The following is a 27,906-nucleotide window of genomic DNA, read 5'->3' as shown; positions in this document are numbered from 1 at the left end:
AGCTGCAGTGGCTTTTAATCAACAGCTTGGTCTGTCAATTATGTGAATATAGTAAATTGTGCGCTTAGGGACAACATTTTCTATAATACAGTGCTATTAAAAAAAATAGCAATCTATCCAACTTTTTCAAAAAAAAAAAAAAAATACACAGTAAATATTTTAAAACTAACTGAACAATTTAATAGATTTGATATGATAATAACAAAATAATTATTCGCATGATATCTAACTTTTCAAATTAAATACCTTTTCAAGAATTTATCATACACTATCTAACAATGTTGGGCTAAATAGTTATCTTCGAATGTATGCCTTTACTGAAGAAAACGTTATGCCTCGAACTATACAGTCACTGCTTCCATATATTCTTATATTATTACTTTTTTTTTGGCAAATGATCATCCATGGTCACTATTCGCGACCCACGAAAGATGCGAAACTATATGAGCAGATATGTATGACTACAATACGCAATTCCGCTCCATTATCTTTAGACATAAACAAGTTTCTAGTATAACTCTTCTCAAAATATATTGTTTCTATTACAGCTATATGGTATTTAATGAACTGACATTGTAGATTTTGACATCTATCTGTGTCCGTCAAGAAGATGCCTCGGTGCAGAATTTTATCAATTGCTTTATTTATTACCGCTTTATTTCTATATGATATACATACATAAGCAAGTTTCTTAGAAATAATTTTCTCATATTAAAGAAAGCAGCAATTTCTACTTATTTCCAAACTAAATCTCTTTATCTAGGCAGGCTGGGTGTGCGTTATAATTTTAAAATCAGTAAAGAGCTTTTAATGCTTTTAGATACATGTTTTAAATGTTTTAAGTACTCACCATTAGTTTAAAGAATGTTGGCATACATGGAGTAAATGCTGTTGCTAGTAGCCTGCAATTAAATATAAAAATGTCCACATTACTAATGTTTTTTTTTTTTTTAATTATTTTAAATATTTAACAACAAATATTTTTAAAAGTTTTCAAAAATATGAAAGTACAATACTTCGTAAGAAGATTATTAATTAATTTGAAATGCTAGCAAGTGACAACGATTAAAGAATCAACAATTACAGCTCTAGAGCAGAACGTAGATTTAACAACTATATATATATACAAGCACAAGATTACATTTAAGTTATTACGCTAGTCATTCCGTATTTATTTCTGATTTCTTACATGCATCCGACGAGTGGACGCAGAACTTATATCATTTTACAGTTCGGGTAGAGGGTAAAAATATAACATGTTCATTTGGAGTGGGGATTGCAATAATCTTAATATTTGAATAATAAAAGTATATTTTGAAACATTCATTCAAACATGAAATCGCGAGCTAACGGCTGCTTAATTTGATGATTCTTAGAAATTAAAGTTGCATGAAATGAAATTGGTTGTTATTTAAGAGACGGCGATGACTTTGTGATGATTCAAATGAAGTTGTTGTTGTCGCCTCTGGTATTGTTGTTGTTGTTTATGCTGCATGCAGAAAAGGTTAATTAACAACTTGATGCATATATTTGCAATTTAACACAGGCAGACATGGTGGCTGAGGAGACATGTTGCTGTTGTTGCTGCAGCAGCTGCTCCTTTGCTTATCTGTGGCAAAGCACTCCCAGTTAATGCCAGTAAGGCAGTCAGGCAGTCAGGCAGAGAGGCTGTGAGGCAGTGAGGCAGTCAGGGGGCAGACTGGATTGTTAGGTGGGTTGGTTTCTGGCTGGCACCGGAAGCTAAAGAAAGTTCAGTGCGCGCACACAAAAGATTTGCCGCTGACTCTGACGCTAAGCATAAAATACCCCGCACACAATGAGTACAGATATATTCAAAGGCACACGCACTAACAGACACGTACAGGAACACACATAGGCGTTTTTGGAATTTTAAGGATGTCGCTTTTTACAAAACAGGATAATTAAATCGTTTTATGCGCTTAGTGAAAAATGATAAATGTGCCTCCCATCTCGGGCGCGTTCTGTCTCCCCCATTTGTGTGCGTATGCTTGGGCTTTTTGGAATTCGGATGATGCCGGAGAGCATTATGGTTGTTGCTATTGTTGTTGCCGTACACATAATTATCGGCATTCGCGCATATGTTGCGCCTTTTGCACCCCCTGATGAACCTTCGGAAGACGGAAATTTTCACAACGCTGCGTCAATGACAATAGCTCCGCTTCTTTTTCCGATTCGTGTACCATATCCTACTTATGTATATTCTATATCCCACATCGCATATTCCAGCTGGAGACGCTGGAGCGTTGTGTGTAGCTCCCTGCTGTGTTACTTTAATCCATTTAAAATCTTTACATTTGATTGACAGCGATTTTCAACTGTCTGTCTGGCAGCCGCATTGCCACAGCCAACTAAGCACCCTGCATGACAGCCACATCCAATGCTATCCCCAACTTAACATCCATTCCTATCAACAGAGCATCCCCATCACCATCCCCCAGGACGATTAATTGAGTGCAAATTTGACTCGTTCGCATTGACTTGGCAACTGAATTTCAGTCTCACTTGGGGCCATTGTAAACAGTTTGGCAACCAAGCAGGCAGCCAGTTAGCCAGCCATCCAGCCAGCCAACCAACCAGTCAGCCAACCAACCAGGCAAGCACCTCGGGCGATCCAATTCTCATCTCAGCTGTGGCAACGTTATTTGCAAATAATTTTCACATAATTTTGTTATAATTGAATTTGGGGCATTAGGCTCCGATGCTTGTCTAAGTGTGTGTGTGTGTGGGCGAGTCAACTGTCATCAATTCAATACACAAATGATTCGATTTTGCATTTCGCAATTTCCCACAGACGCATATAAATTTTGATTGACATTTGAAATGATTTCATTTTTCATGTGCCACTTGATTAGCATCGTCGACATTGTCAGAGGAATTTGTCATACTTGTAGAAGTGCAGCACAACCGGGCTTTGTTTCATTTAGGCTTTTCGATAAACAAGCAACAAAACAAGAACTCACATGCGAGTAAACATAGTAAGCGCCTTTAAACTAAATGAATCGGCAATTGTTCGAATTGAACATCGTCTGTTAACAATCATTATTTTATGGATCAATTAAATTAAATGACACTCAAATAATAAGTTGAAAGCATTTTAAAATGCACTCTACAGTTGAAGAATTTAAAAAAATGTACATATATGCAGTAAAATGAAATGCAGGTGCAATAAATATTAAATAAATTAAATATTTGAGTGTTTTATTGAGAAATGTGCATTCACCAAGCAATTGAGCAATTTGTTTAATTTTTGTAAATTGTTGATAGCAGATCAATTTGCAGAAGTTGTGCATTGTAGTGAGATTTAATATATGTACTTGTATGAAGTATGACCATAAGTTATCAAGAATCCACTTTAGTGATTAATCGAAAAAGAAGACCACAACAATTGAATATCAATGTCAATTCATGTCCAGAAAGAACCAGTCTATAGATTGTCGGATTATTATGACTAGTCAAGCTTTTGGATCAGAATCAACACATTCGATTCATCAGTTCAATTATTTTGGGCATTTCAGCTTATCAAACAAAGAGCATTGGAATCCATTTTGGCAACACAGATTGTTTTAAAAAGGTCCAGCCTTTCAATTATGTGTAAAGCAGATAGCAATGTGATATCGCCATAGCGCACTTTTCAAAAAGAATATTTTAAAAAATTAATTGAAACAATTAGGAGAGCCATCAGTGGAACCTGACTTCCATCCACAAAATAACCGTCAAAACAACCGTAAAACATTAGCTTGGAAACAGCTAGACAGTAGCTAGCGGGGAACTCGCCCTCATGGACAGGATGCTCCCAAAAACAGGGCACACACACAGAATGAACGAGGATGCAAAATGTGGTTGGGCGAAAAGGAAAGAAGAGAGAGGAAGAAAAAAAAACAACGCTGGCAAACAAGCAAGAAAATAATTCACTTAAAATCAAATAAAATTTAATTTACTTTCAACGGAAATGCACACTGGGGGTGGCACTTTAACAGACAACGGTGGTGTAGCACCAGACGGGCATGAATGGCTGGATGGGTGACAGAGCGAGAGAACGCTGGGACAGATAAAGGGACAAACACAAATGCAGCATAAGCTGCAAAGACACAAACAACGGAAGGGAAGTGGAAGCGGAAACAAAAGCAACAAACAACAAATGGGTCCGAGCAGGGTAGCTAGCTTCGAATTTATTGCAAGTTGAAGTAGACGAAGGTTAAGTTGTTGCTCGAGCTAAACGTTCCCCCTGGGCAAGCTCCTTGCAGGCCGTAGCTGTTGTTGTTTTCGTTGTTGCTTTAGCGTCTTACATAAACAATAATGCAGTGTCGAACTAGCCGCACAATAGCAACAAAAACAACGACAGCAATGAAAGGCGGCAGGCAATGGTCCGCCTGCCAGTGACACGAACCCAGCCTGTCTATTGCACAACTGACCGCAAACCTGTCTTCCCTGCAACCCATTCTCATGCTTATCCACGGTCCGAGTACCTAGTAGTGCCATCGTGCCCATCGTCCCCATCTTCGGCTTGGTTGCTAGGCGGCCGTGTGTCTCATTTCATCAAAGTTAATTTACTCTGCTCAAGTGCGGCAAGCAACTACCGACTATCGACCGAGCTGCCAGCAACTACCTATCTATCGTAAGAGAAACTAAGGACTACCGATTGCCGAGCAGTGCATAAATGAAACCGTGTCAGCTTGACATTTTATTATTGTTTATTTGATTGTATTCAATTCCATTCCATTCTATCCCATACTTCTTTTGTGTATCCTGATATAACAGCTTGGTATAAAATGTCTACATCGGATAAAGCAGGAAACGATTTCCTTTGGCTTTTGTGGAAAGCTTCCCATGTATATTTATTTACTAGTTCTTTTATTCTAATTTCTGAGAATTAATTACTGAGTGAGCTTGATGTTAAGCCCTATTCAATATTTTTTATGCGTAAATTGAACTGGAGTTTGTCTAAAGAATATTTACCATACAAGTATTGCTAACTAAATATAATAATATAATCCCTTATTTGTTTGTTTAAAATAGATTTTTAATTAAAAAAAATATGCCTTAAAATAATTAAATGCAATTATTTGTTTCTTGTGTTCATCACATTGTTATTAAATTGATGGAAGTTTTCTTCGTCTTGTGCAATTTTTACCCTCCTCATCATAAGGAAGTGTATAAGATTTTCGTTGTGTTTGCAATCTGAATTGATATTATTCTTCTACAAGTATTGTGGAGGTTGCAGTGCGTTGAAGGTTGGGTTTGTAGTTCGCTGTGCTCGTGGCACGTTTAAATATTTACCTAATGCCACATAACTCAGCCATGACCATTGCCACGACCGCCAACACGACCACGCCCACCAGCCACGCCCACTCGCCACACCCAGACGCTCAACAGCTGCACATCAGTTTGAATTTCTATTTCAATTACTCTTTTGTGCTTTGTTTTTCAACTGTTGCGCCCGCAGGTAAGAGCTTTGCAGGAGCTGTCTAAAAAAAAAAAAAAAAAATAAAGGAAGGACCAACTCCACCCAGTGCACATTATATATTGTGAAATTTGCGAGGTTAGGGCAACATAAAAACGGATTTACCGACAACAACAGGACAAACAACGACGACACACGTCCAAAGCAATAAAACATTCGAGCTAAAGTTGAAGCTGCAGCTGGAGCTGATGCTAAAGCTACAGCTACAACTATAGCTATAGCTATAGCTGTCCTGGCAGTTAGAGCTCGAGCGTGTCCAATGGAGGAGCAGCAGCTGGTGGTATCGGCCCGGGTTTGGTGCATTTTCATTGTCGTTAAGCAAATAAACATTCGCATACGTCACCTAATCCGCTCGCCCATTGCGGCTCGGCGCCTCGCAAAGACAGTTTAATTCAATTGATTCCAAAATGATTTAAATATTGCGGGCACACTTCTCGGCTAAGCCCTGGTCCTGGACAGGATACTGGACCCATTGCCGTTTTAACTGTCACAGCCATTTGTTTTTGTTGTTGCTTCTGTTGTTCACTTGTTTGACTGTTCGACTGCTCACCTGTCGCTTATTTATTTATTTACCATTTTCCATTTTGCATTTTCCCATTCTACCACATTTGCCATCTCCTTGTGTATTTATTGCTCCAGAGCTCAGCTCAGCTCAGCTCAACTCAGCTCACATCGACGCGTCCGGTTCGGTTCGGTTCGGTCCGGTCCGGTGCGGTCTGAACTTAAATTGAGCTGTGTGTGTAGAGTCTCGTGCAACACATTTATTTAATATTCATGGTTTTGACCATGTTCAGGATTGAATTGCCACTGGATATCCGGACATTATGCTGACACTGAATTGGCTTATGTGGCGTTTGATTTGACTGCGTGGAGATTGCCTAATCCCTATGACTAGGTCCGCCATTCTACATCTACACCGATTGGGTTAATGACGAGCCACACACTTATTAGGAATTAATCAATTTTATTCATTTTCTGTACTGCAAACGGACAGATACCTTTCAGGTATGAAAATATGCTGCTAAAAATATTGTATTTTCCTTAGGTCTTTAATTCTGATGCACATTTAACATACTTGTAGAATTTAAAATTGTGTTTTCAATCAATTTCTAAGGCCTTTTTACATTCAATCGCTTATTGATCGCATAATTCAAATCCCTTACCACCAAAGGCACAGTTCAAGTTATTCTCAGTTGTCCAGTTATATAAGAAGCTAATTAGATTAAATAAACGGTTGCTTTTTTATACCCTGTACCTGAATGGTCAAATACACTAGAAAGTCTATGCGAGATCTATTGATTCCTAATAGTTGGGAAACTTGGTAAAAGATAAAATAACGATCACTAATTTAAATACTTATTAGTTTTTTGTAGTGTCCCTTGATGTACTGAAGCTTCTTCAAAATCGGCGCACCATTTTTTTTTAAAGCTTTTATGGAAATGAATTGTACAACAAAGTTCATTTTTGTTGAATAGCTGTAAGCACGACTTAATGGCTCTACTAGTTTTTATCTGAATTAAATCTGGTTTAATATTTTGAAATTAATTTTCATTGATTTGTGGTTTTTTAAGACATATCTTCAGTTTTGTGCTGGTTAATACTATATATACACAGCCTCCAATAAGTATCAATAAAAAGTTATATATGTAACTTTAAGTTTGATTTAATTCAATTATTATTAAAATCGGAAATATTTCTACTATCTACTAATAGGTGTGTAGTAATGTTGTTGGTCTTGTTTTAAACTCGTCTTTCCTATTCAGTTTTCTATAAGAGGTTTGCACATATACGTATACAAGTATAAACCTTTTTGTAGGACATTCCACATGCATTGTGGTTGCATATAAATAGAAAGTGACTTTGTGTGGAGCAATATTTGCCAAAGTGGACAAAACTGTCATGTCTGTGTGTCTTTCTGTTGTTGGTCCGTTGCTCTGTTGGTCTGTTTGTGTGGGCCAAATGCTAAATTAATTGTGGCTTAGAGTTTAAAAGACAAATATGAGCCTTAACGTTTGGGGTTTTATGTGCTTTAGTTTGTTGGCAACACTAAGAACGTCAACATCAAGTACAACGAGAACAACAATAAAATTGTGTATTTGTGTGCGTTGCATTTTATTAGTCTGTCCATTTGTTCGCCCATCCAATTGTTTGTTGTTTTTGTCGCTTTTGTTTGCTTGCTTTTTGTTTGCGGCTTATATGCACACCATTTTTGATGGCAACTTTTACACATAAATTATGACATGAACCCACAAAGACACACACACACACACACACACACACAGAGACGTGCACTCAGGTGGTTGGCAAGTGCGGGTGCGTGAGTTGTTTAGTTGGTTGTTTGGTTCGTTGGCGCCGTTTTGTGTACTGACCAAAAGTGTAAATGTTTCGGAAAATATTTCGTTGCATACCGCAGGGCGTCGCGTGCGTGTGTGTGTGTGTGTGTTTGTGTGTGTCAGTGTCTTTATGTAGCATTTCATGTGCCATTTAAATTTATTTGCTTAACTTCCATTGCCTGGCCAACGTACATGGGACGATCCTAGGGACCAAAGGACGAGCCTGGCGACGACCCAAACGGGCGCTTTATTAACATCATCATTATTTTGAAGTTTTGTGTGTTTACGTTATGTTTGCACTGTGCAGGCGGGCAGGTGCAGGCAGAGGTAAATGTGTTTGTTGCCTTTTCATTTGTGCATCAAATTAGGCAAATGTTGTTTGTTTAATTTAGCAGCTTCTGCAACAATTTGCCATACAAATTATGAAACAGCTGCAGGAACAATCTGCAACAGACAATGCAAATCCCAAATGCTGGGGCTGGTTGCGTGTCTTTTTTAGAGAGTACACAGTATGTTTAATGTGTGCAAATTTTAACTTACCGCCTGGGTTTGTGATTTAAATGCACGGTCCATTATAGCTGCACATTAATCTGTAAGAAACCGAGAAGTAAACATAAGCATTGTAGAACTTTGTTCAAATCTAACACTATATATTATATAAGTATGTTATGCTCTGCTCGAATTTTCAGAATCAAAACATTTTTGCAATTTGCGCTTTCAACCGATTATGTAGGAAGGACGTCTGACATTCAGAGAAGCAAATGAAAATCGTCATATAAATATGATTTGATAAAAGCTATGAGCTATGTTAATATTTCAACGTTTCTTCGGTCCACAAAAGCGATCAACAATTAACTGACAAGTCGGCAGTGAAAAATAAACTTAATATTATATTACTATATATTAATATTATATAATATTGAAATGTGGAGTACTAGGCTAAGATTTTAGAATATTTACTGATGCTTAAAATGAAGTGATAGTTGAATAAATAATGGTAGGTGAAGCTATGAATTTCGATTAAGAGTGATATTGTGGCAACTAGAACTATTTTGTTTGCCAAATCGATCATAAAACATGTACAACGATGTGATTAACCGAAAAGGCATAAGGACATATAAATATTAGTATCCCAGTTTTAAGCTCACTTTCTCGGCTAATACCATGTAGTTATTGATAGCCAATACTTTGAAACTAATCCAATTCAGCTCTTTTAAAACTAACTATTCTTAATTAGCTGCGCGTGTTAATGCATATTTTTTGAAAATATTGCAAAGTCCTTAAAACTAAGCGATGGTTAAACAGATAATGTTAGGTAAAGCTATGAATTAGATTAAGAAATAGATTAAGAGATGAAATACAGTGGCAGCTAGACCTACTTTGTTCGTCAAGTCGATCATGTAGCGATATGAACCACTGAAAAGGCCAGGACACATAAATATTAGTATTCCAGTTAGTAGTTATTGATAGCCAATGCTTTGCGACTAATCCAATTCACGGTAAGGGATTTCAATGGCAGTTAAGTGGCAGTCAATTTTCAATCCCACTCTTTTTTTTTTAATTTACGATATGTTATCGCATCAAAGTAACCCACAACTAAAATGTAAGAAATACTTAGATTGTTTTATATGGCTTATTCATACTTGAGATGTTAACAGATGAAGTTCATATTTTTCTCAAAATTTTATCGGTATAGTCGGTTTTATAAAAAGTTTTTACACCATTTGCTTTTAGCCTATAGCGTAAAATAAACTAAAAGTAAAGCTTTCAAAGCCGCAAGCATGTCATGGATGCAAGTGTAAGTAGACATTCGTTTCATATTTGCGACTGGCGACGGCCTTTTCTGATGTTGTCCTTGCAGTGGCAGCCGAGCATTCTTTGCTGGCAGCAGCAACACTCAGCGAGGACGTGACGAGACCGCAGGATCTAAGCCTGCCGTAAGTGGCGCGCGCCGCCAACACACCACTGCAACGATCGGCAGCGGCAACGGATCTCAGATCCGCAATGATTTGGCCGGTCAACGAGGCGGACAGCCGTCAAGGATACAGCCACCAAAAATTCAGACGCACAATGTGCACCAGCAAAACGTTCCGCAGCCAATAGCACCAAAGTCAGTGGTGAAGCAGCAGCAAAGCCAATTAAAGCCCGAAGATTTGAATGAGCGAGACTGCATGGTGCTGTCGAATCCCACCGTAAATGATCTTATGAAGATCATTCACAATGCGTCCACCACACGTGACTTGAAACGGGTAATCATACTGGGTGGCACGACGGCCACGAACACGCAACATGCAGAGTCTCCAGAGCCACAGAAAGAGGTTCCACTACAAAATACTCTTACGAGGGAAGAGTTCGACCGAATCGACACCGATCGGATTGCCATTTCCCGCAAGGTAATTTTACTTTTCATTTCATCGCAGTTAGCAAAGTCATCGAAGGCTTATAACACTTATAATACTGTAGCACAAACAGCATCAGCAAATGGCCAAGTGTAGGTGTCAGAAGACCACGCATCGCTGTCGCATAATAGACAAGCCGCGCTTGCGTCGCGTTTTCTTGCGCGGGTATCCAATATTTTACAACATGCAGCCCCACTCGTCTGAGATCACTCTCAATGGAACCATTGGTGATGCAGTCGACTACTTGCTACCGCTCGAAGTCAGCAATGAGGCGACACAGCTGTTGATGATGTCGCCTGAAGGTGTGCCCAAGCTGGTACTCGACAGCAAGGCAACGAAGAAGCTATTGGATAAGGAGAAGGCAGAAGCAGAGCCCGTTGCTCTGCCCCGAGTGCTAGATGGCGGCCTCGAGCACCAGATGGCCATGCTTAATGCACTCTATGATCGTAGTCCGTTGTTGTCACGTTCTGGCAGTTCGCACTCGTTTACTCACGAGGATATCAGTAGCTATCTAAAGGAGGCCAAAAAAGTGCCTCTGCCGGAGACGTCCGATTCTCTTGAAGAAGATGAAACCTCCAAAAAAGTGTGCGCCCACTTGAATGCTGCCCGGGGATGTGGCATCTGTAGCTGCGAAATGTGCACCAATGCCGCAATGGCTTTGAGCGTCAGCTCGGCCAAGCGAATGGTTGATGAAGCTGTGCGGGCTGCGGTCCAGCCAGCTCCTCCTCAAGCTCCTCCCGCAGCACCCGCTCCTTCGGCGGCTTCTGTCGCATCAGCCAAACCCGTTAAGTCAACCATCGCACCATCGCCTAGTGCGGAACCGAAAAACACACGGTCCCACTATATTATCAACTTGGCACACATGCTCCTGGTCATCGCCTGCCTGCGTGGCATCATTTAGAGAAGCCCCGACTATACATGTGGCATACATTCCGATCACATGTATGTTTACATTCATATCCATCAAAATCTTTCGGCCGCTGCATAAAGACACATTTCTGCATAACATGTGTGTCGAAATTGCTTTAAAAAATTGTTCTAGAGTATTATTGGCGATTGCTATATCCGTACACGTATAGGTACACATTTATGTCGTTGCACACAATTTGTATAATAAACAAACAAAAAAAAAAAAAAAAAACCAAAAACCATGCTTTCGTTATACACTGATATGGATATGGAATATTTATATGTAGGAATATTTTATATTTAAGGTATTATGCAAGATCATGCAGCCCTGGTACGTTAGAGATCGATTGTTGAAAAGTATGGAAAAAAAGAGTTGTGTAAAGAAAAGGAGGATTATCACTTGGATTTTTTGTTGAAATTAAACTATTGAATGAACGCTTATCAACATCATTTGTATCTTAAAACAAAGAGTTTCATTGAAGAGCACTGAGATACAATAATAGGGAGACAAACCCCAAAATACATATTCAACCTACATTGTATTTAAACCCAAATTTAAAAAATAGAATACCGAAGAAAGTGGTGAACGCTTTGAGGATGCTTTACATTTTAAATAGAAACAATCTTAACACCTGGCGTAACTGCTTTCTGCAAAGAATATCGGGCATTAAATTTCAATCACGCTTTGAGATTCTGCAAACAGCCGGATTGAGCTAAATTTATGCTTTATAGTAACCAATGTTGTCGGTAAGACTATCCAAAATTGTAGAGCGTCCTAATACACATGTATGTATATGTATGTATACCCATTCTAAAGAAACTGCTCGATATACGTGCACTGATTTCGCTGCCTCCTCGGATAACTTTGACTGGTCTTAGCAACACATTATTGAGTAAGAAATTGCGCCGCCTTAACGCATAATAAGCGCAAACTAATTTCTAATATTTGTGCATGCAACCCTGGGCGGATGTTTACTGTTGGATGGCAACCCCGCCACGAAAAATCTAATAAACCAACTTGAAAGCTGTGTGATATGTGGTGGGCGGAGTGGTAGCGACGAATATAATTTCGCAAAAAACGGGAACGAACGAAAAGGAAAAAAATGCCGAAAATGTAAAATAAATAAACAGCAATTTAATTCTCTGGGGTTCGCCTGCCACGCCCTCAGCGTCAAAGTGGCAACGCCCATAAATTTCGGTAGCAATTTTCAATGTTGGTCGCCCCATCGCACTAATAATCTGCATTGCACACCTTGCTCGTGTTGAGGGGGAAGTTGGGTTGGATGGTGGGGGGGTTGTAAGCAAATACGGCCACCCCCCCAAAGCCATTACCCACACCAATACGTGTTTATGGTTGCCAGTACCCCCCACCAACGAACGCTGTGTGCCGCCCTGAATTCATCCCATCCCTTGGTCCGTGACGTCGTCACCGCCTGTTTTGACTTTGAAAATTGTTTCAAGTATCTTTCGGGTGTGTGCGCGCTTGGATTCACGCTCGAAACTTTTTGGCAATGTGCTGTGAAAAATTTTCAAGAGAATTGCAGCCGCAGGCAAGGCAACAACAACAACAACAGCAACAACAGCAACAGCAGCAACAGCAGCAACAACAACCGCAGCACCCAGCAGCAGGAAATGAAAATCAAATATGCCAACATTTTTCGGCAGCAAAATGAAAAGCCAGCCGAGGGAGGCCAAGACCAAGGAGGCACGACCGAAGAAACGACGCGACGCGTCGGTGGCTTCAGCAACAGGCAACAAGCGGCAGGCAACGAGCCGTGCAGCCAGCAGGGGAGGCGGACAGAAAAACAGGCTCGTCGAAGATGACGACAAGGCCGCCTCCTCGTTAGGTGTAGCAATGTTATTAACAGTTACCCGACAGGGCCCGACCATCGCCCATCGCCCATCGAGCACCTTGCCGGTGCCGTCAACCGACCAAGGAGCGACCCAAACAGGCAACCCAGACGCAAAGCGGTAGAACAGCGGGTGCGGAAGCAGGAACAGAAGCAGGAGCGGGAGCTGGGGTAGAAGCTGAAGCAGAAGCGAGCGCCCGGCACTGATTCTGACACGGCTTTTTGGTTTCAGGGTATTTGTCTTTCCACTTTCTTGAGCGTCGACGCCAACTCCGTCCCGTAATGGGTTGCAGGGGGCTTATTTTGAAGCACCGCTTGTTTTTGCCTGCCGGTGGTTATTCGATAGGTGGTAATGGTGGGTGGCGACAGGAGGCTGGAGGCTGGTATTCCTGGTCCATGGCATGCGTATCTTCAGCCTTAGATCCATATTAGCACGTGCTAATGAGCAATTTTGTAAAGTGATAACATTTTATTCCACTTTTGTGCATTGCTTCGGGGCGCTAAGCAGGAAAAAAAAAATTGGGCCCTCGTTGTCCGCCGCTTAGGCCGGCGACTGTTACGGCTCTTAGCTGGCGAGTGATGTGGAACTAGAGATGGGAACTATATGGAGTTGAATGGCCTGGCATGAGTGGATTGTGTGGGGGGCTTGTAAATAAAGCTCTAGTCCCAAATCAGCTGAGTGATCTCGATGGCATATGTTAAGTACTTGTACAAACTATGCTTAAACAATGACACGTGTTGCTTTCGAAAGTTGGTTTTCCGAATTGATTGTGTGAGCATCTAAACGGAATGGAATTCAATCTATTTACTAGGATGTGTCGAGTGTGCTCGAGTTCGATATGAGTTTAATAATGCAATAATGTTCCGACGATTTATAGGTTGGCAGACATAAGAGACTACAGACTCTTCCAGTCCATTAGTCATCCAATTATATGCTAAACATTCCTCAGATGAATAACGCCCACTCCAAATCACGACTTTCCCCCAAATGTGTCGTCTTCATTGTTTGCCAAGTGCAATTTAAGCGCAATTTTCCATTACGGGGAACGGGCAACGGGCAACAGGCAACGGGCAAGAGGCGAACAGAATGTCCTGGGAAGTCCTGTTAAACTTGTAACACAATTATTTTTGCGTTTATTTCTTTTTTATGCTTTGTTCAAATTTTTTCCTTTTTGTATATTAAAAATATTTGCCGTAGCCTTGTGCCAATTTAATTTGTCGTCGCTCTTAAGCCGTGGCCGCATGCGTGTCGCCGTCATCGTCAGCGCCTTTTATCATATTATTTGTTTATTTTACCGGCGGCAGCCAGCACGTTGGTGGTGAGATCCAGCCTTAACGCCCCACCACCCCCTCCCCCTGCCCGGTCGCATGCCCACTGGCAGCAGAGCGGCAGTGAAATTAAAGGCAGCGCCTTATTTGTTTTGCGGATTAGAGCATTAGAGCAACTTAATTATCATGATCATCATCCTACCTATAATGGCAACCACTCAGGGGTTGGCAACCGAAACTCTCTGAGGGTAGCTTTGACTTCCCTTTTCCATTTTTGCATAACACTTTATTTGGCATATCAATGGCAGGCAAGCAGCTTGAGCTCTTCAGCTATTCGGCTACAGTTTTATTTCGAGATTCATCTGCAGCCTTAATCGAGTATTCGTCAGTAGCTTTTAATTGCAAGTTCACTTTTGTTGTGCAACAAATAACAATGCTTCTCAGCTGTCGCCACTTGTGTGTATAATCCACTTTATGGCTCAAAAAGGCTCAAGCATGCCGTTTGGCTTCCTTTCGGCACATCAGCACGATGGCAAGCCGAATGACATAATGGCTGAATGGCTGAATGGCAGAATGAGAGTCAAGCAATCGAAATGTAGCCACTTTTTGGTTTCTGCCATTGACTTTGCCAACTGAATTTCACTCAAGCATCATTAAAATGATCAAAAAATAAGTGCAATTTTATTACGTAAGCGTGTTCGTCTGCAAATCGGCTTACGGGTATATATGCAAATGAAAATCTGAATGGAGGGTTAGCAATGAAAAAGTGTTTGTCGGAATGTTCATCGGCTTGCTTGTGTGTCCAAGAGTTAATTATTTTATTCAATATTTCAAATTTGTTGCGAACTCTTGACTCGACTCTTCGCAAAGGATTACAATTCATTCTGTAACTGCATCGCATGAGGATGTGACAAATGCAATAACAATTATTTGCATATTAAAATAGGAAGGCTGTTTAATTTAAACAATGTTCATTCGCATATTTTTTTCAAACCTGTTGTTTTGGCTTACCAATGAATCAAAATTGCATATGAAAATGAAATTGAACCAATATAAACAAATTTACATCCTATAATTATTTATGCAAGTATTTGCGAATATTAATGATGTTACATTTTTTTATGGATGGTAGAAGCTAGAAAAGTAAATTACATATTCATATTTAGCACATAAATAAATAAATTAATCCAAATGTAGTTAAACAGCTGTAGTTTTGCGTGTTTTCACCCAAGCAATAAGAAGTGAAAAAAGAACCAGGGAAGCATTGTTTTGGTTCGGTGCAGTAATGAGGCCTAATTGAAAATAAGTCATGCGTTTTTATATATTTGCAACATATTTGTATGCATCGATACCCTCGAAAAAATTAGTGAGATTTTAAATTCATTTGAAAACATTTCAATCAGCATACTGATACAAGCTATATGTATGAATAATTTACTTGTTGACCTGAAAGAATTATGGCAAGGAAAACATGCAACGACGCCTAGAAGGATTAAATTTTGTCTCAGATAAGGAGAAGCTCTCGCAGAGCTCAAGACTCGGCCCCATGTAACAATAAGAATAATAGTTTCTTGTGGAAATACTTGAAAAGCTTATTTTTTACTCTTGCCGAATTCTTGTCGGAACAAAACTTTACAATTGCATATGAAGCTGTTTGTGAATCCTAACGCTAATCTGCTAATTTACGGGTGTAATCGAATAAGTTTTTGAAGAACGCATTGCAGAAGCTGCTTAAGGAAAAGACAAAGCTATTTATTTAATTTTATTGATTCGCTCACAATTTAATGATTAATTTTGAGTTTAATTTTTCAATTTAACTAATAGCCATTATTTTTGGGCAAAAAAATAAAACTCATTTAATAATGGGTATTCTTTAAGTTTCATTTTTTCGATCAAAAATAACCCTCAAGTTGTAAGTGTCCCTGCCTTTTCCTAGGGAATAAGGACATCATTTATATGTCCTTTAAGTCAGTAAGCCAAGACGAACGCCTATAGTAGAGTTTTGGGTCCTTAAAAAATATTTTCAGGTAGAATTATATATTTTTTGCTGAAAAAATAATGAACATTAGTTAAGCTGTAAAGTAAAACCCCAAATTAATCATTAAATTTTGAGAGAATGAAAAAAATTTTAATTTAAATTAAATCCTAGTGACAATGCATAGATAATCCTAGAAAAAAAGTATATCGAATATAAAATTCCTCGCTTTCTCTAAGTCACTAAAAGTGAATGATTTCTTCGTTGGTAAAAAGAATAACAAAGAAATCATTATTTGCTCTCTTGAACACCACTAAAAAGAATCTCACGATTATACGAGTATCTATCGAAATAGTGTTCTTAGAATTCTAGCTACAAAGTGAAGACAAGCGGCTGAGTGACACTACAAATGCAACTTGCTGAGAAAGAACGATTAGGCTATGTTTAAAGCTGTTGGGAGAGCAGGTGCTAGAATGTTAAGCTAAACTCTTTAAAGTGCTGGCACTCAAATAGTTTTCAGTTTAACATTTGATTTAATATTTGCAATATTTAGCAATATTTACAAATGGCAGACATGGTATGTGTACATACTCATACACATAGAGATTTCGAGACATATACGAGCATGTTTGAATGCATACTCGTATCGAAGCACTTATGCAGCTGGAGTCTCCAAAAATTGATTGTTATTGTGGCTGCTGCTATGGCAGAATGTATGAAAATAATTGAATTAAATTTGTTGGAAAATTATAAACTAATTAAATTGTTTAGTAAACAAAGGCATACGCATGCAAGCAACGGGAAAAGAGAGAGAGAGTGAGAGACTGAGGGAGATAGGGACAGAGGGCTAGAGATAGACTAAGGGGGACTAAGGGGTGGAGCGCGGTGCGGAGGAGGCTTTTGCGACTATGATGGATTGTTGGTCGCTTGGTTGGAGTGCTGGTAAAAAGTTGTTGTGTGTAATAAAGTTTGTTCTTGCTGTTGTTGTTGTTGTTGTTGTTGGCGGCAAAGTTGGAGCTAATGCACTGAAAGTGCGGCAGGTTTGTTGGGCATTGATTGAGTTGCTGGCGCACGTCAAAAAGCCCAGCATATAAATCGAATTATTTAATGCAAGGCCAATAACAAAGGCAGAATAACAATTGCATTTGTTGTTCCTGTAATGCGATGCATGGCCATACACAGACACAAACGCACACACAACCACAGATACACACACACACACACACACACACGTACACACACACCGACGAACGGGCACTAAATAATGCAATTTACAGCGTATAATTACATTAAAAGCGACACAGGCGGCAGTTACAGTACTTGTGGTCTCTCCTCTTCGGAACCCCCGGGTTCAGTGTCGCCTGTCAATGACGTTGCAGCCTCGCTATCGGCGGCATCTGCTGCTGCTCATGCTGCTGCTATTGTTGTTGTTTCTACTACCGCCAGTTAGTTGCCACAAAAACAAATTTTCAACAAATGCTGCTGTTGTCGTCATCCTCGTTGGCTCTGGCTTTGTTGTTGTTGCTGGCGTTTGTGCAACAATTGCGGCCAGCCCTTGCCAGCGTCTATGCCTACTGTCTGTTGCCAGCAAGCAACTCCAAATTAACAGACGCCGCACCGATGTCGCATCAGCATCACCAACATCTACCGCATTGACAGCAAACAACTTATTTAATTCATTTAAATGTGCATACAAAGCCAAACGTTTATTGTCTGTTCATGTGGGGAGAGGAGATGGAAATAATAAGGGAAGACAAGCAACAAACAGGCAGGCATTTTTCCTTACTCTTCAACGTAATACAGCTCCCCACCATAATTTGCTACCGAAAGGCTGCCACATTGAGTATCGCATCAAACCACATGCAATAAGGTAAATGTATGTATTTAAGTAATCATGTTCATGCTCCTGCTAACAAAACATTAAACGTGTGTATGAAAATATTGAAGTATGTCTGTGAATATCACATTTCCAATCAAATTTATCGGCCACATAAAACTCTATAATAGAATATTGCAGGCTATGTATTTATAATGCATTTATATTTAGAGTTTCTTCTATGGGAACAAACAACAAAATGCTAGTTCCCTATGCATGAATTTAATTATAAGCTAAACATTTGGTATGCTTTCTTGTAGATAGATAAACGCTTCCACCCGTTTTAAATTAAATAAATAGTGTGCCATAACAATCGGGGGAAGTTTGCTCAGCAGCGATTTAGTCTATCAGATCAAGCAATAGGTAAACTCATTTAATCAGGTATCCTTATCTATTTTGATAAATAAAATAAAAATACATAAGCAATACCAAATAGTATTTTTTAGGAAATGATGAAGTATATAGTATATATTTATTTCCATTTATTTATTTCATATATAGAGTTTCTTGTATTGCATTATTATTCAGATGAATTGCTATTAAGTTTCTTATTTGATGCTTGCGTGTTGCCATGAATCGTCGTTCCTAGGAATATTCATTAAACTCTACCCCATGCAAATGTTATCCATAGAGTGCTTAGAGGTTCTGTGCTGAGTACTTTGTTATGAAGATCGATAAGCTTTGCCTAATTCTTGCGTAATTAATTTGCAATGTCTTGATGCGAGTATGTTATGTAACTAGCAGAGGTTAGGCTGCTCCTTAAGTAATGCCTGCAGATACATTTTAATCGTATTGTGCTTGAGGTATCACATCGAGCTATTATTTAGCATATGCCACAACGAACAATAATGAACACAATGAACATGTGAAGCGAGGCCTCAAGCCTAAACAACTCGCTGCCACAGACTCACAATTGTTTTGGCACTTATATCACGCATACGACGCGTGTGACGACTCTAAGCTCGAACATTGCCAAGGAAAAGCACAACATTTTGACGTCTCGCCGAGTGTCGGAGTGTCGGAGTATTGGAGTATCGGAGTGTGTGTGTGCAATGGATGATGCATGCGTTCGGTAACGGAAACTGCAGCATATGCAAACACGGCGACATGTGTAAGGACATGCGACAGCAGCCAAACGGACAGACGAAGCGAGAGTGAGAGAGAGACAGACAGACAGACGGACGGACGGACGGACAGACAGACAAACGGACCTAACAAAGCGTCGACGAAACAATGCAACAATAAACGACGACGACGACGACGACGGCGATGTGAGGGTGAGTGTGTGTGTGTGTGTGTGTGAGAGAGAAGCCTAAAGCCAAAGGCACAACAACAATAACAATAAAATGGCAAAAAGTTTATTTCTACTTCATTTGATAAAGTGGAGACTGCGACTGTGACTGCGAATGCCAATGCGACTCTGCGACTAGCTAGCGAGTGAGCTACAGCTGCGGAAGCCGTTTCGGATGCGGTGACGGATGCAAGTGAACCCCTTTTGTTGTGGCAAGTATTCACCAGCCCACTCACACTCTCACTCACATTCACACTCGCACTCACACTTAAGCGCACACACAGATGTGCTGCAGCGGAAGTTGACAAACGTACCGCGTAACATTCAACATACACAGATACACTTATAGCCACATTCACAGCCACTAGTTGAGCCAACCAGACAGCTATGTGGCGAGTGCATTCAAGTGCCTCTGTAACTGTGCGTGTGTGTGTGTATGTGTGTGTGTGCGAGTGTGTGTTAGGCATGTTTATTGTAACACGCACATTTCCGCTGCCTGCCGCCGTCGCCGTCGCCGTCGCTTGCCACCCCTGCCTTTATCAGTTGTATCAATAGCCAAGTTTGTCGTTTGTCGGTGAGTTGCGATGCGTTGCGTTGCGTTGCGTTGACAGTCGAAAGTGTCTATCATAACTTTTGTTTATGCGCCACTTTTGTCTTTTCTCAGCCATCATTGCCATTGCAAACAATTCAGGGGGACTGAGAAAGGAATTGAGAGAAAGGGAGAAGGGAGAGATGTTGCAGGCAGCTAGACAGGTAGACAGTCCGTAACAATAACAACAACCAGACTGAGAATGAGAATGAGACTGATAACTAACTACAATGACAGCTTTGTTTCAATTCATTACGTAAATATGTACACATGTATGTATGTATGTGTGTACACACATACATATGTACAATATGTAGCACGTATTTAGCTTTGCATTGCATCCTTTTAACTTTTATCAATAAAAAAGTTTTTGTGTCAACTCGGCTCTGCTCTGCCCTGCTCATTCCAAGTGCTTGCATAACTCAGCACTCACATGTCATCGAATGGCAGTCGAAGAAATTTCCCTCTTCGAGTTGTGGTCGTCTCTACTCGAATACGAGTATGGACCAACAGTCAATGACTTGAAGGCTAGAATGCCACAACATTTTAAAAATCAATAGCATTTAAATATGACTGCAGAAAGACAAATAGTTGCTTAACATCCTAGTGCTACGAATTTAATCTCGCGTGGCTACATACTTGTATAAAAGGATTTTTTTCTTAAACATTTTTCAAAAAACACCTTATTTAGTTACATTGATTACTTTTCAAGAGTTTCATGAACATCGAGATTTAACTTGAAAATAAATCAATCGGTTGATCTTAGAAAATCGGAATTATTGAATTATCATTTTAATTTATTACTTCAAACACATCAGTTTATGACAACAATTTTCGTAGTCTGACTTAGATTAAGCAGCTAAGATTAAGATTAATCTAAACTGCTGTCCAAAAAACTATGAGCTAGGCAATCGGTATAAAATCTCTGCTGGGCATAAAATGTTCAATTCTGATTTATAACATTTCATATTTATATATTATAGATAATGAAAAGGATCAAAACGTCGTGCAAAATGTTGCAATTATCGGTTTGTTTTTTTTTTTGTTCGTTTTTAAGAAAATACTTGTTGGATTTTGAATGAAAATGCTGACTAATTCTAGAAAAAAAAATTTATGCGCTCAATACTGGGTCCTGGTATGGAAAAGTCAAGTGTTACGTCATCAAATCAGAAAACGAATGCTGAAGAAAATTGATTCATTTAGCAAATGTAATTTTATATACAAAAAAATTTAAAATAATGGGCGAGCTACAGTTAAACATTTAAAATTTGTTTCTACATATTAAAGTGCTTAAAAACATTATTTTAATAGTTTATGTAAAAACTGATAGCATGTTGAATGCATACTTGAAATGAAGTTAGCAGTTCAAAGCACTTTTGAAACTAAGTATGAATGAAAATTATTTAACTTGACTAATTAGGAATTCAAAAAAAAAAAATAAAAGATTAATGAATAGAGTAAAATGTTGGGCAATAAAATTGATTTTAATTGTGAACTAAGTAAGATTCATCATATAAAACAATGTCTAGATTTTGAATAATAAAAAGAACGACTTGATTGCCTTGTTGAATACATTGCCTGCTTACTGTTTGCAATTATGCCACAGCTCGATCACTTCCAAATATACTATATGTAGCTAGTTGTATGTATATAGAAAATCGAATGCAGTCACTTACGAGTATGCACCAATGTCGATCTTATTTGGCAATCAAAGTCATTTGCGCATTTCAACGATCGTTGTGCGCTTTTATTTACCTATTTATGTTGTGAACTTTTTTCTCCTTTCAATTAAAGGTGACTGACTAACTGGCGTGCACACAAACACACACATACATATACAAGTATAAATATACAGTCACCCACTATAAATGTGTGCATACTTATACAGATGAGTTAGTCGTCGTTCATACCCGAGCCTAAAGTTGAAAGCAAAAAAGCAAAGCAATTTAAAAGCGGGGCCGTTGTCGCTGCCAGTGAATTTCATTTGCAATAGACCGTGACTGTGGATGTGGATGTGGATGTTGATGTTGATGTGGACAAAGCGACAGTTGGCTGTTTGAATGGATGACTAGCTGACTGTCTGACTAGCTAGCTAGCTGGCTGGCTGGCTGACTGGCTGGGCGCGAGCTTAATTGTGCATCAATACTTGTATGTAACATGAAATGCCAAGTGAGTTTGTAGAGCATGTAAAAGTGCAGTATGCAGAGTGAGAGAGAGAGAGAGAGAGCTCGTTTGTATGGCCGCCTGGTCGAATGACTGAATGAAAGAGTGCTGGATTGACTGACTGCCAGACTGGGTGACTGAATGAATGATTTTTGGCTGCGCTTCGCTGACTGAATGATAATAATTGCTGCCCAAATGGGAATCGACGCAAGCTAATTTCCAGATCTCTCTCTCTCTCTTCCACTCTAGTCAGTGACCGAAAGAGAAAGAGAGAGTAAGAAAGAGAGAGGGAGAGAGAGTGCTTCGCTAAAATAGAAATCACCACAAAAGTTCATTAAAGTTTACGTTCTTTTTCAGCTGCAAATTCGGATAATTGCCTTGCACATATGTTTATATGCAACGCGTAGTAAATACAAGTACATGTACTTGTATGTGTATTGGTTGTATGTACTCGTATGTATGCATGTATGTCTCTCTAGTTGCCCATTTGCATTTGCATTTGAACAGTTATTGTTGCTGCAAACAATTAAACAGCATTTGTAATTGCCAACGGCAACAAATCCTACCCAGGTGCCTTACTACTCCCATTATTCCGCAGAGCCTTTGGCACAGCTCCATCACAATCACCATCACCATCTCCAACATCAACTCTATCTATAGTACCCATACATATGTCTGTTTTCTCAGCTCTGGCTCTGCCTCTGCCTGCCTCTGTTTGTGCTGACATTTAAACATTTGCTCGGGGATCAACTTAAGTGAGCAATTTGCATTTGCCTTGTGCACATGTGAGCTGCGAGCTGCTGGTTGTGAGCTAAGAAAGGCACTCAGGCGAACGGAGAGGAATGGAAATGGGAACCATTCTCGTGTGTGAAGCTGCATTCCAATGCAGTTTGTTCGGTTAGGCCCCGGGGGCATAATGCTCGCAGCATTTACGCGAGGCGCGCGACATTTTAAAGACACTTTAGAGATTTGAAAGAAAGGAAGTGCGCCAAAATAGCCTCAGCATGTACTCGTATGTACATGTTAGTGTTTTGTTTCGCTTTCTGTCATTTATTTTCATTGGAGTTCTGATGCATTTGGTAATGTTATGGCCATTCAATCGATAGTCACACGTAGAAATGATTTTTATTCAAAGATCGGCATGGAAATTCATTAAAAAATATCTTTTTTAGAATCTTTCATTTAATATATCAGAGTATCAGAGTATTATACGATATGTATGTACGATATATTGTTGGACTATAAGATAACATTTTATTGTTGTAAGTAATTGCACTTCTCCCCATGAACCCTTTTTTGATTTGCGATCACAGAAACATTCAGAAAATATTGCAAAATCTAAAAGAAAGTATTTCTGGGATGATTTCGCACAACGTATTCAAAAATGTATTAACATGTTGAAAATACAAAATAATGCAAATTGTAAATATTATATGCAGCTGCAAAGGTTCTTGAAATATAATCATTTGTAAATATTAGTATTTTATTCGTATTAAATATACTCTCTTTATCTGTGCCTCAGTAATATACTCTCGATCTAAATGGAAATTAAATTACTATTTTTTTTGTACGACATGTTTCAGTGATACATATACGATTATGTGAAGGGTTTAGGAGAGATAACTACCACCTCTTAAGAAGTTATTGTTTATATATGGCATTAGTTAGGATGTGTACTATGATCTGATTAAAAACCTGCTTAAGAGCTTGTGAAAACGGAAATACAAATTAATTTATGATTGTAATTTTATTCTCTAATTTCCATATCGATCGCCCAAAGTAGTATTGAATAGATTATTGATTAAGAATATTATATTTATTGGTCAACATTTGAACAATTTTATATCGATCTGCGAACGTATTTTGTAAAGATTAGCTAATAATATGTAAAACACTAAACGCGTATCTCAATGTTTCAATCTTGCTTTTAACGTTTCTTGATTAAAGTACACGATTCCGAGAAAATTACTATTTGTGGGAACTCGGAGCGCTGTCTTGAGCACTTAAAACTGATTACTCGATCGTTTTGGGGCAACTCGCAGGCCAGATGTCATTTAAGATAAAATAGCAATTGAATGTCATATTTTTGAGATTTTGGGAACTGTTATATATTTTTGAAATTCAAAATAGACACTCATTGGTTTTCAAAATCGTATGTTTGCCAATGTAAGTTGTAAACATTTTTGGAGCTGTTTTTTATGAACTTAGCGGCAACCAAACGTAAAAATAATATAACAATAGGACTGCTGTCAGATATTGAGTTAATTCCCTTTCTCTCTGTTAGAGCCTCATAGTTCAACGTAACTATATCAACAACATAAGATAAATCATATAGGTTCGATCATTTCAATTAGCAAACTTTTGCCTCGAAAACTTGGGCCTCTTACAAAAGAGGGCTTACTTTTAAGGGGGTCACTATAACTATAACAAATCAAATTTGAACTTTGCGCCCATATTGGGGACCACAAAAACTTTGTGGGCTAAGGGTTTAAAATTCGTCGCCGACAATCGGAACCAAATGCAGAGCCTAATTGATGAGGCGAAAACTTTGTAATAAGCCGAACAAAAAGGTTGCCCTTGTTAGCCAATACCAATACCAACACCAACACCATTACCCACACCCACACCCACACCTACTCTAAACTCTCACCTCAAGGGCCCAAACATAAGGTTATGCGGTCGAGGCGCCTCGAAGCATGCTACGAAAAGGACGGCGCACTTTAACAGACACCGCCAAGCAAGTCAGAAGTTTTTGACACGGACACCTGTTACCGTTACAATTGTTGTTATTGTTATTTGTCTGTTCAAACTTTCTACCTGAGTTAATTTTGTTCAATTTATTGAGTTACCCCCAATTTAGGCGGTCATTTAAAACCTGCACACACACACACACACACACACATACGAATAAACATGTTTACGCGTGTATGGATCGAACATATGTAGTTGTAAAATATAATATTTGTTGACACTTACCAGTGAAATAACTTGAAAGAGTTGCTACTTGTAGTTGAGTTGTCATCATCACTTGTGTGTAATTTCTCAATGAGTTTTCATAGTTTTGAGGATTGATCGGCATTTTACTGACAAGCACCTGGCAGTTTGTTTTGCTTCCATATTTCCAGCTTTTGCCATATGTTTATAATATTTGATTATTGTTGATGGCAAAAAATATGGTTTCAAAATTGTTATTTCTCTTTCTATTTCATCATTTGTAAGTTTTATATTGCACAGTTTATAGCACTTGAAAAAAATTAAGAAACATGTACAATCAACATACTTTCCAATAACAACGAGCAATAACAAACAAAAATGGTGTTATGCACCATTTGGTGTTAGCTGAACGCGCACACGACTCTGACTCTCTGACTAGTATGGTTGGTAATAACAAGAAATGTTTATTTTCCAGACTAAATGCTGCCAAGTACTTGGGCATGTACTTCCGCCTCGAACGTTACGAATCGAATGAACCAACAACTGTTTTTCCATTTATAATGAAAACTTTTTGCGAGCCAACTGAAAAGCTAACACGACGGCGACAGCAACGACAACGGCAACAACGACGACGACGACGACGACGACAACAACGACGATGAAGCCGATGACGACGATGCTTAACCAACCCCCAAATAGCGATACGAGCACGACGATTCTAAAACGAACCTTAGTCGAGAAGCAAGCAGCCAGCACGAGCGAGGGTGCGTGTGTGTGTTGAAGTGTTGGTGTGTGGGAGCAGGAGAGCAGTGCCAACACTTGATGGCCGTGGCAGTGGGTGAGCCAATGTTGCCATCATTCCAGAGGCAGCAACAGCAACAGCATCATCGTCATCGTCATCGTTTCGTAGTCGCAGTCGTTGTCGTTGTCGTTGTCGTGCCTCCGCCTCCAATGTGAATATGCCATCGTCATGGCCAAATCAGTGTCACGAGCTGCGCCTCGTGCCGGCGGGGAAACGTTAGCGTTGCGCTGCCAGCGTTGAGGCGTGACGCTGGCGGCGCAGCAGCCGCTGCCACTGCCGCTGCTTGTGCTGCTTCTGCAGCTTTGACGCTGGTGCGCACCTTTTCAACTCGCAAACTCGTAGCTGCTGACTCAAAAGTGGACAAAGCATAGCCATAGCCATAGCCATAGCCATCGTTAGAGCCATAGTTAGAGCCATAGGCAGAGCTAGAGCCCAAGCCAGAGGCAGACAGTGGCGAGCAAAGCGTGAAAGTATGGAAATTCATCATTTTGATTTTTCAATTTTTTTCCTCTACTGTTTCTTCTACGTTGCTTTGCTTCGCATTTTGGCGCATTTGATGGACGGACAGGCAGAGGGTGGATGACTGGACAGACAACAGGCAGACGACATAAATCTCTGGTGTGTGCGTCCTCGTCCTCGTCCTCGTTTTGCCACAGATAGGCAGCGCATCCCGATATCGTTTTCATGTTTTGAAGTGTTTTACCATAAAATCCGTCACATAAAAAAAGAAACGATATTTGTGTACTACATACATACATAGTAGATGACGATGATGATGCGAAGGAACTAAGCCAAAAGCGGCTTTTGGCGTGGCCAGGCGTGTCAGCGTGCGGGCTGCTAAAGACACGGCTTTTGTGGTTTTGCCAGAAAGGGGTTGGGTTGTGGTGCGAAGGGGTTGTAGTTGCTGTTGTTGCCTGCCTGCCGTCGCAAAATTTGTTTGCTGCGATCAAAGCAATCAGAGCAAATGGGCAGTCATTGAGCCAACTAATTTGCACGCGTTACCAGCAATTGAGGTGAAAGGTGTGTGTCTGTGCCTGTATGTGTGTGTGTGTCTCTGTGTGTCGCCATCTCGTTTGCACAGCATACTGTGCTGCTTTTTAACACATTTGCGGCTCATTTAGTAAGCGTTGTTAGTGTGCTCTTGTTGTTGTTGTTGCTGCTGCATAGACAACCGGAAGTTGGTCAAGCACTCAGCTTCAGAGTGGCACACACCCCAGCATATACACACACACAAACACACTTATACACAAATATGCAGACACTTTACACTTCATGCCAATGCCTACGTCGACAATGCGACTTCAACACACACCCATGTACGCACACACACACACACACACACACATTGTACGCTTCAATGCACTCTGAACTCGAACTCCAGCGCTCGACGCGTAAAGTTCAGTCGCGCTACTGTAGTTATTGTTGCCGTTGCCCTTTTTGTTCTTGTTGAGCCCGCATTTTGTTTTTGTATTCTAACTAACCGAAAAAGAAAAAAACCAAACGCGGCAGCCAGGCAGGCCAGGCAGGCAGCAGTACAAAGCGGAAGTTGCACGCCTGCCTCATTGTGTTCCGCCCTTTTTATTATGTATTTTCATTGCCTTTTATTTTATTTCGTTTTATTTTGGGCCTTTTTATTTATTTTCATTTTGTTGTTGTTGTTGTTGAAAGCGAAGCCGTTATAATCAAAGCATGTAAATAAAGCAAATAAAGTGCTCCATGAAGGGCAACAAATTTCAACTTCATAAACACACAATGCACGCAAATTCAAAATATTTAAAAATCAAATAAAAATAACAATAACAGCGCCCTCAATATAGCAATTACAAGATTAAAGTTTCCGCAAGAACTGAACAAATATAAACTTATTGAAATATTTTTCTCGTAAATGTGATGTGTTTTTTTTTAAGACCCTTTAGTAGTTAGCAATACAAATTTGTGAGTTTTTCAGGGATTAAAAGGAAACAGATAGTGGAAACTTTGCGCGATATTGTAGCCATCATTAAGCGATTGTTGCAGGGAATTGGTTTATTTTGG

The 27,906-nt window shown here is 39.6% G+C and overlaps 1 protein-coding gene and 1 long non-coding RNA gene across 2 annotated transcripts; one reads left to right on the top strand and one right to left on the bottom strand.

Annotated features, from left to right (window-relative positions):
* Window positions 1–869: 869 nt before the first annotated feature.
* LOC115626889 lies at window positions 870–25,180 on the bottom strand. The gene is made up of 3 exons (XR_003995623.1): window positions 25,113–25,180; window positions 8,356–8,405; window positions 870–902 (listed from the first exon to the last, which is right to left on the bottom strand). It is a non-coding gene; the product is annotated as an uncharacterized LOC115626889 (long non-coding RNA).
* On the top strand, window positions 9,497–11,341 carry LOC115626888. Its single transcript, XM_030522399.1, has 3 exons — window positions 9,497–9,613; window positions 9,677–10,208; window positions 10,279–11,341. Exons 1-3 carry the CDS (start codon window positions 9,597–9,599, stop codon window positions 11,113–11,115), a joined length of 1,386 nt encoding a protein of 461 aa, XP_030378259.1. The 5' UTR covers window positions 9,497–9,596; the 3' UTR covers window positions 11,116–11,341.
* Window positions 25,181–27,906: the final 2,726 nt, after the last annotated feature.

Source organism: Scaptodrosophila lebanonensis, unplaced genomic scaffold (genome assembly GCF_003285725.1).
Source record: "Scaptodrosophila lebanonensis strain 11010-0011.00,11010-0021.00 unplaced genomic scaffold, SlebRS2 tig00000089-arrow-pilon, whole genome shotgun sequence".
NCBI classification, from domain to species: Eukaryota; Metazoa; Arthropoda; class Insecta; order Diptera; family Drosophilidae; genus Scaptodrosophila; species Scaptodrosophila lebanonensis.
The sequence above is the reverse complement of the archived record's forward strand: the minus strand, read 5'-3'. Positions and strand labels throughout refer to the sequence as shown.

What these genes read in the sequence shown, in the direction of transcription:
- LOC115626888 (XM_030522399.1), top strand. An exon ending in GGATTGCCATTTCCCGCAAG is followed by an intron (nt 10,209 to 10,278) that starts GTAATTTTACTT and finishes ATAATACTGTAG; the next exon opens with CACAAACAGCATCAGCAAAT.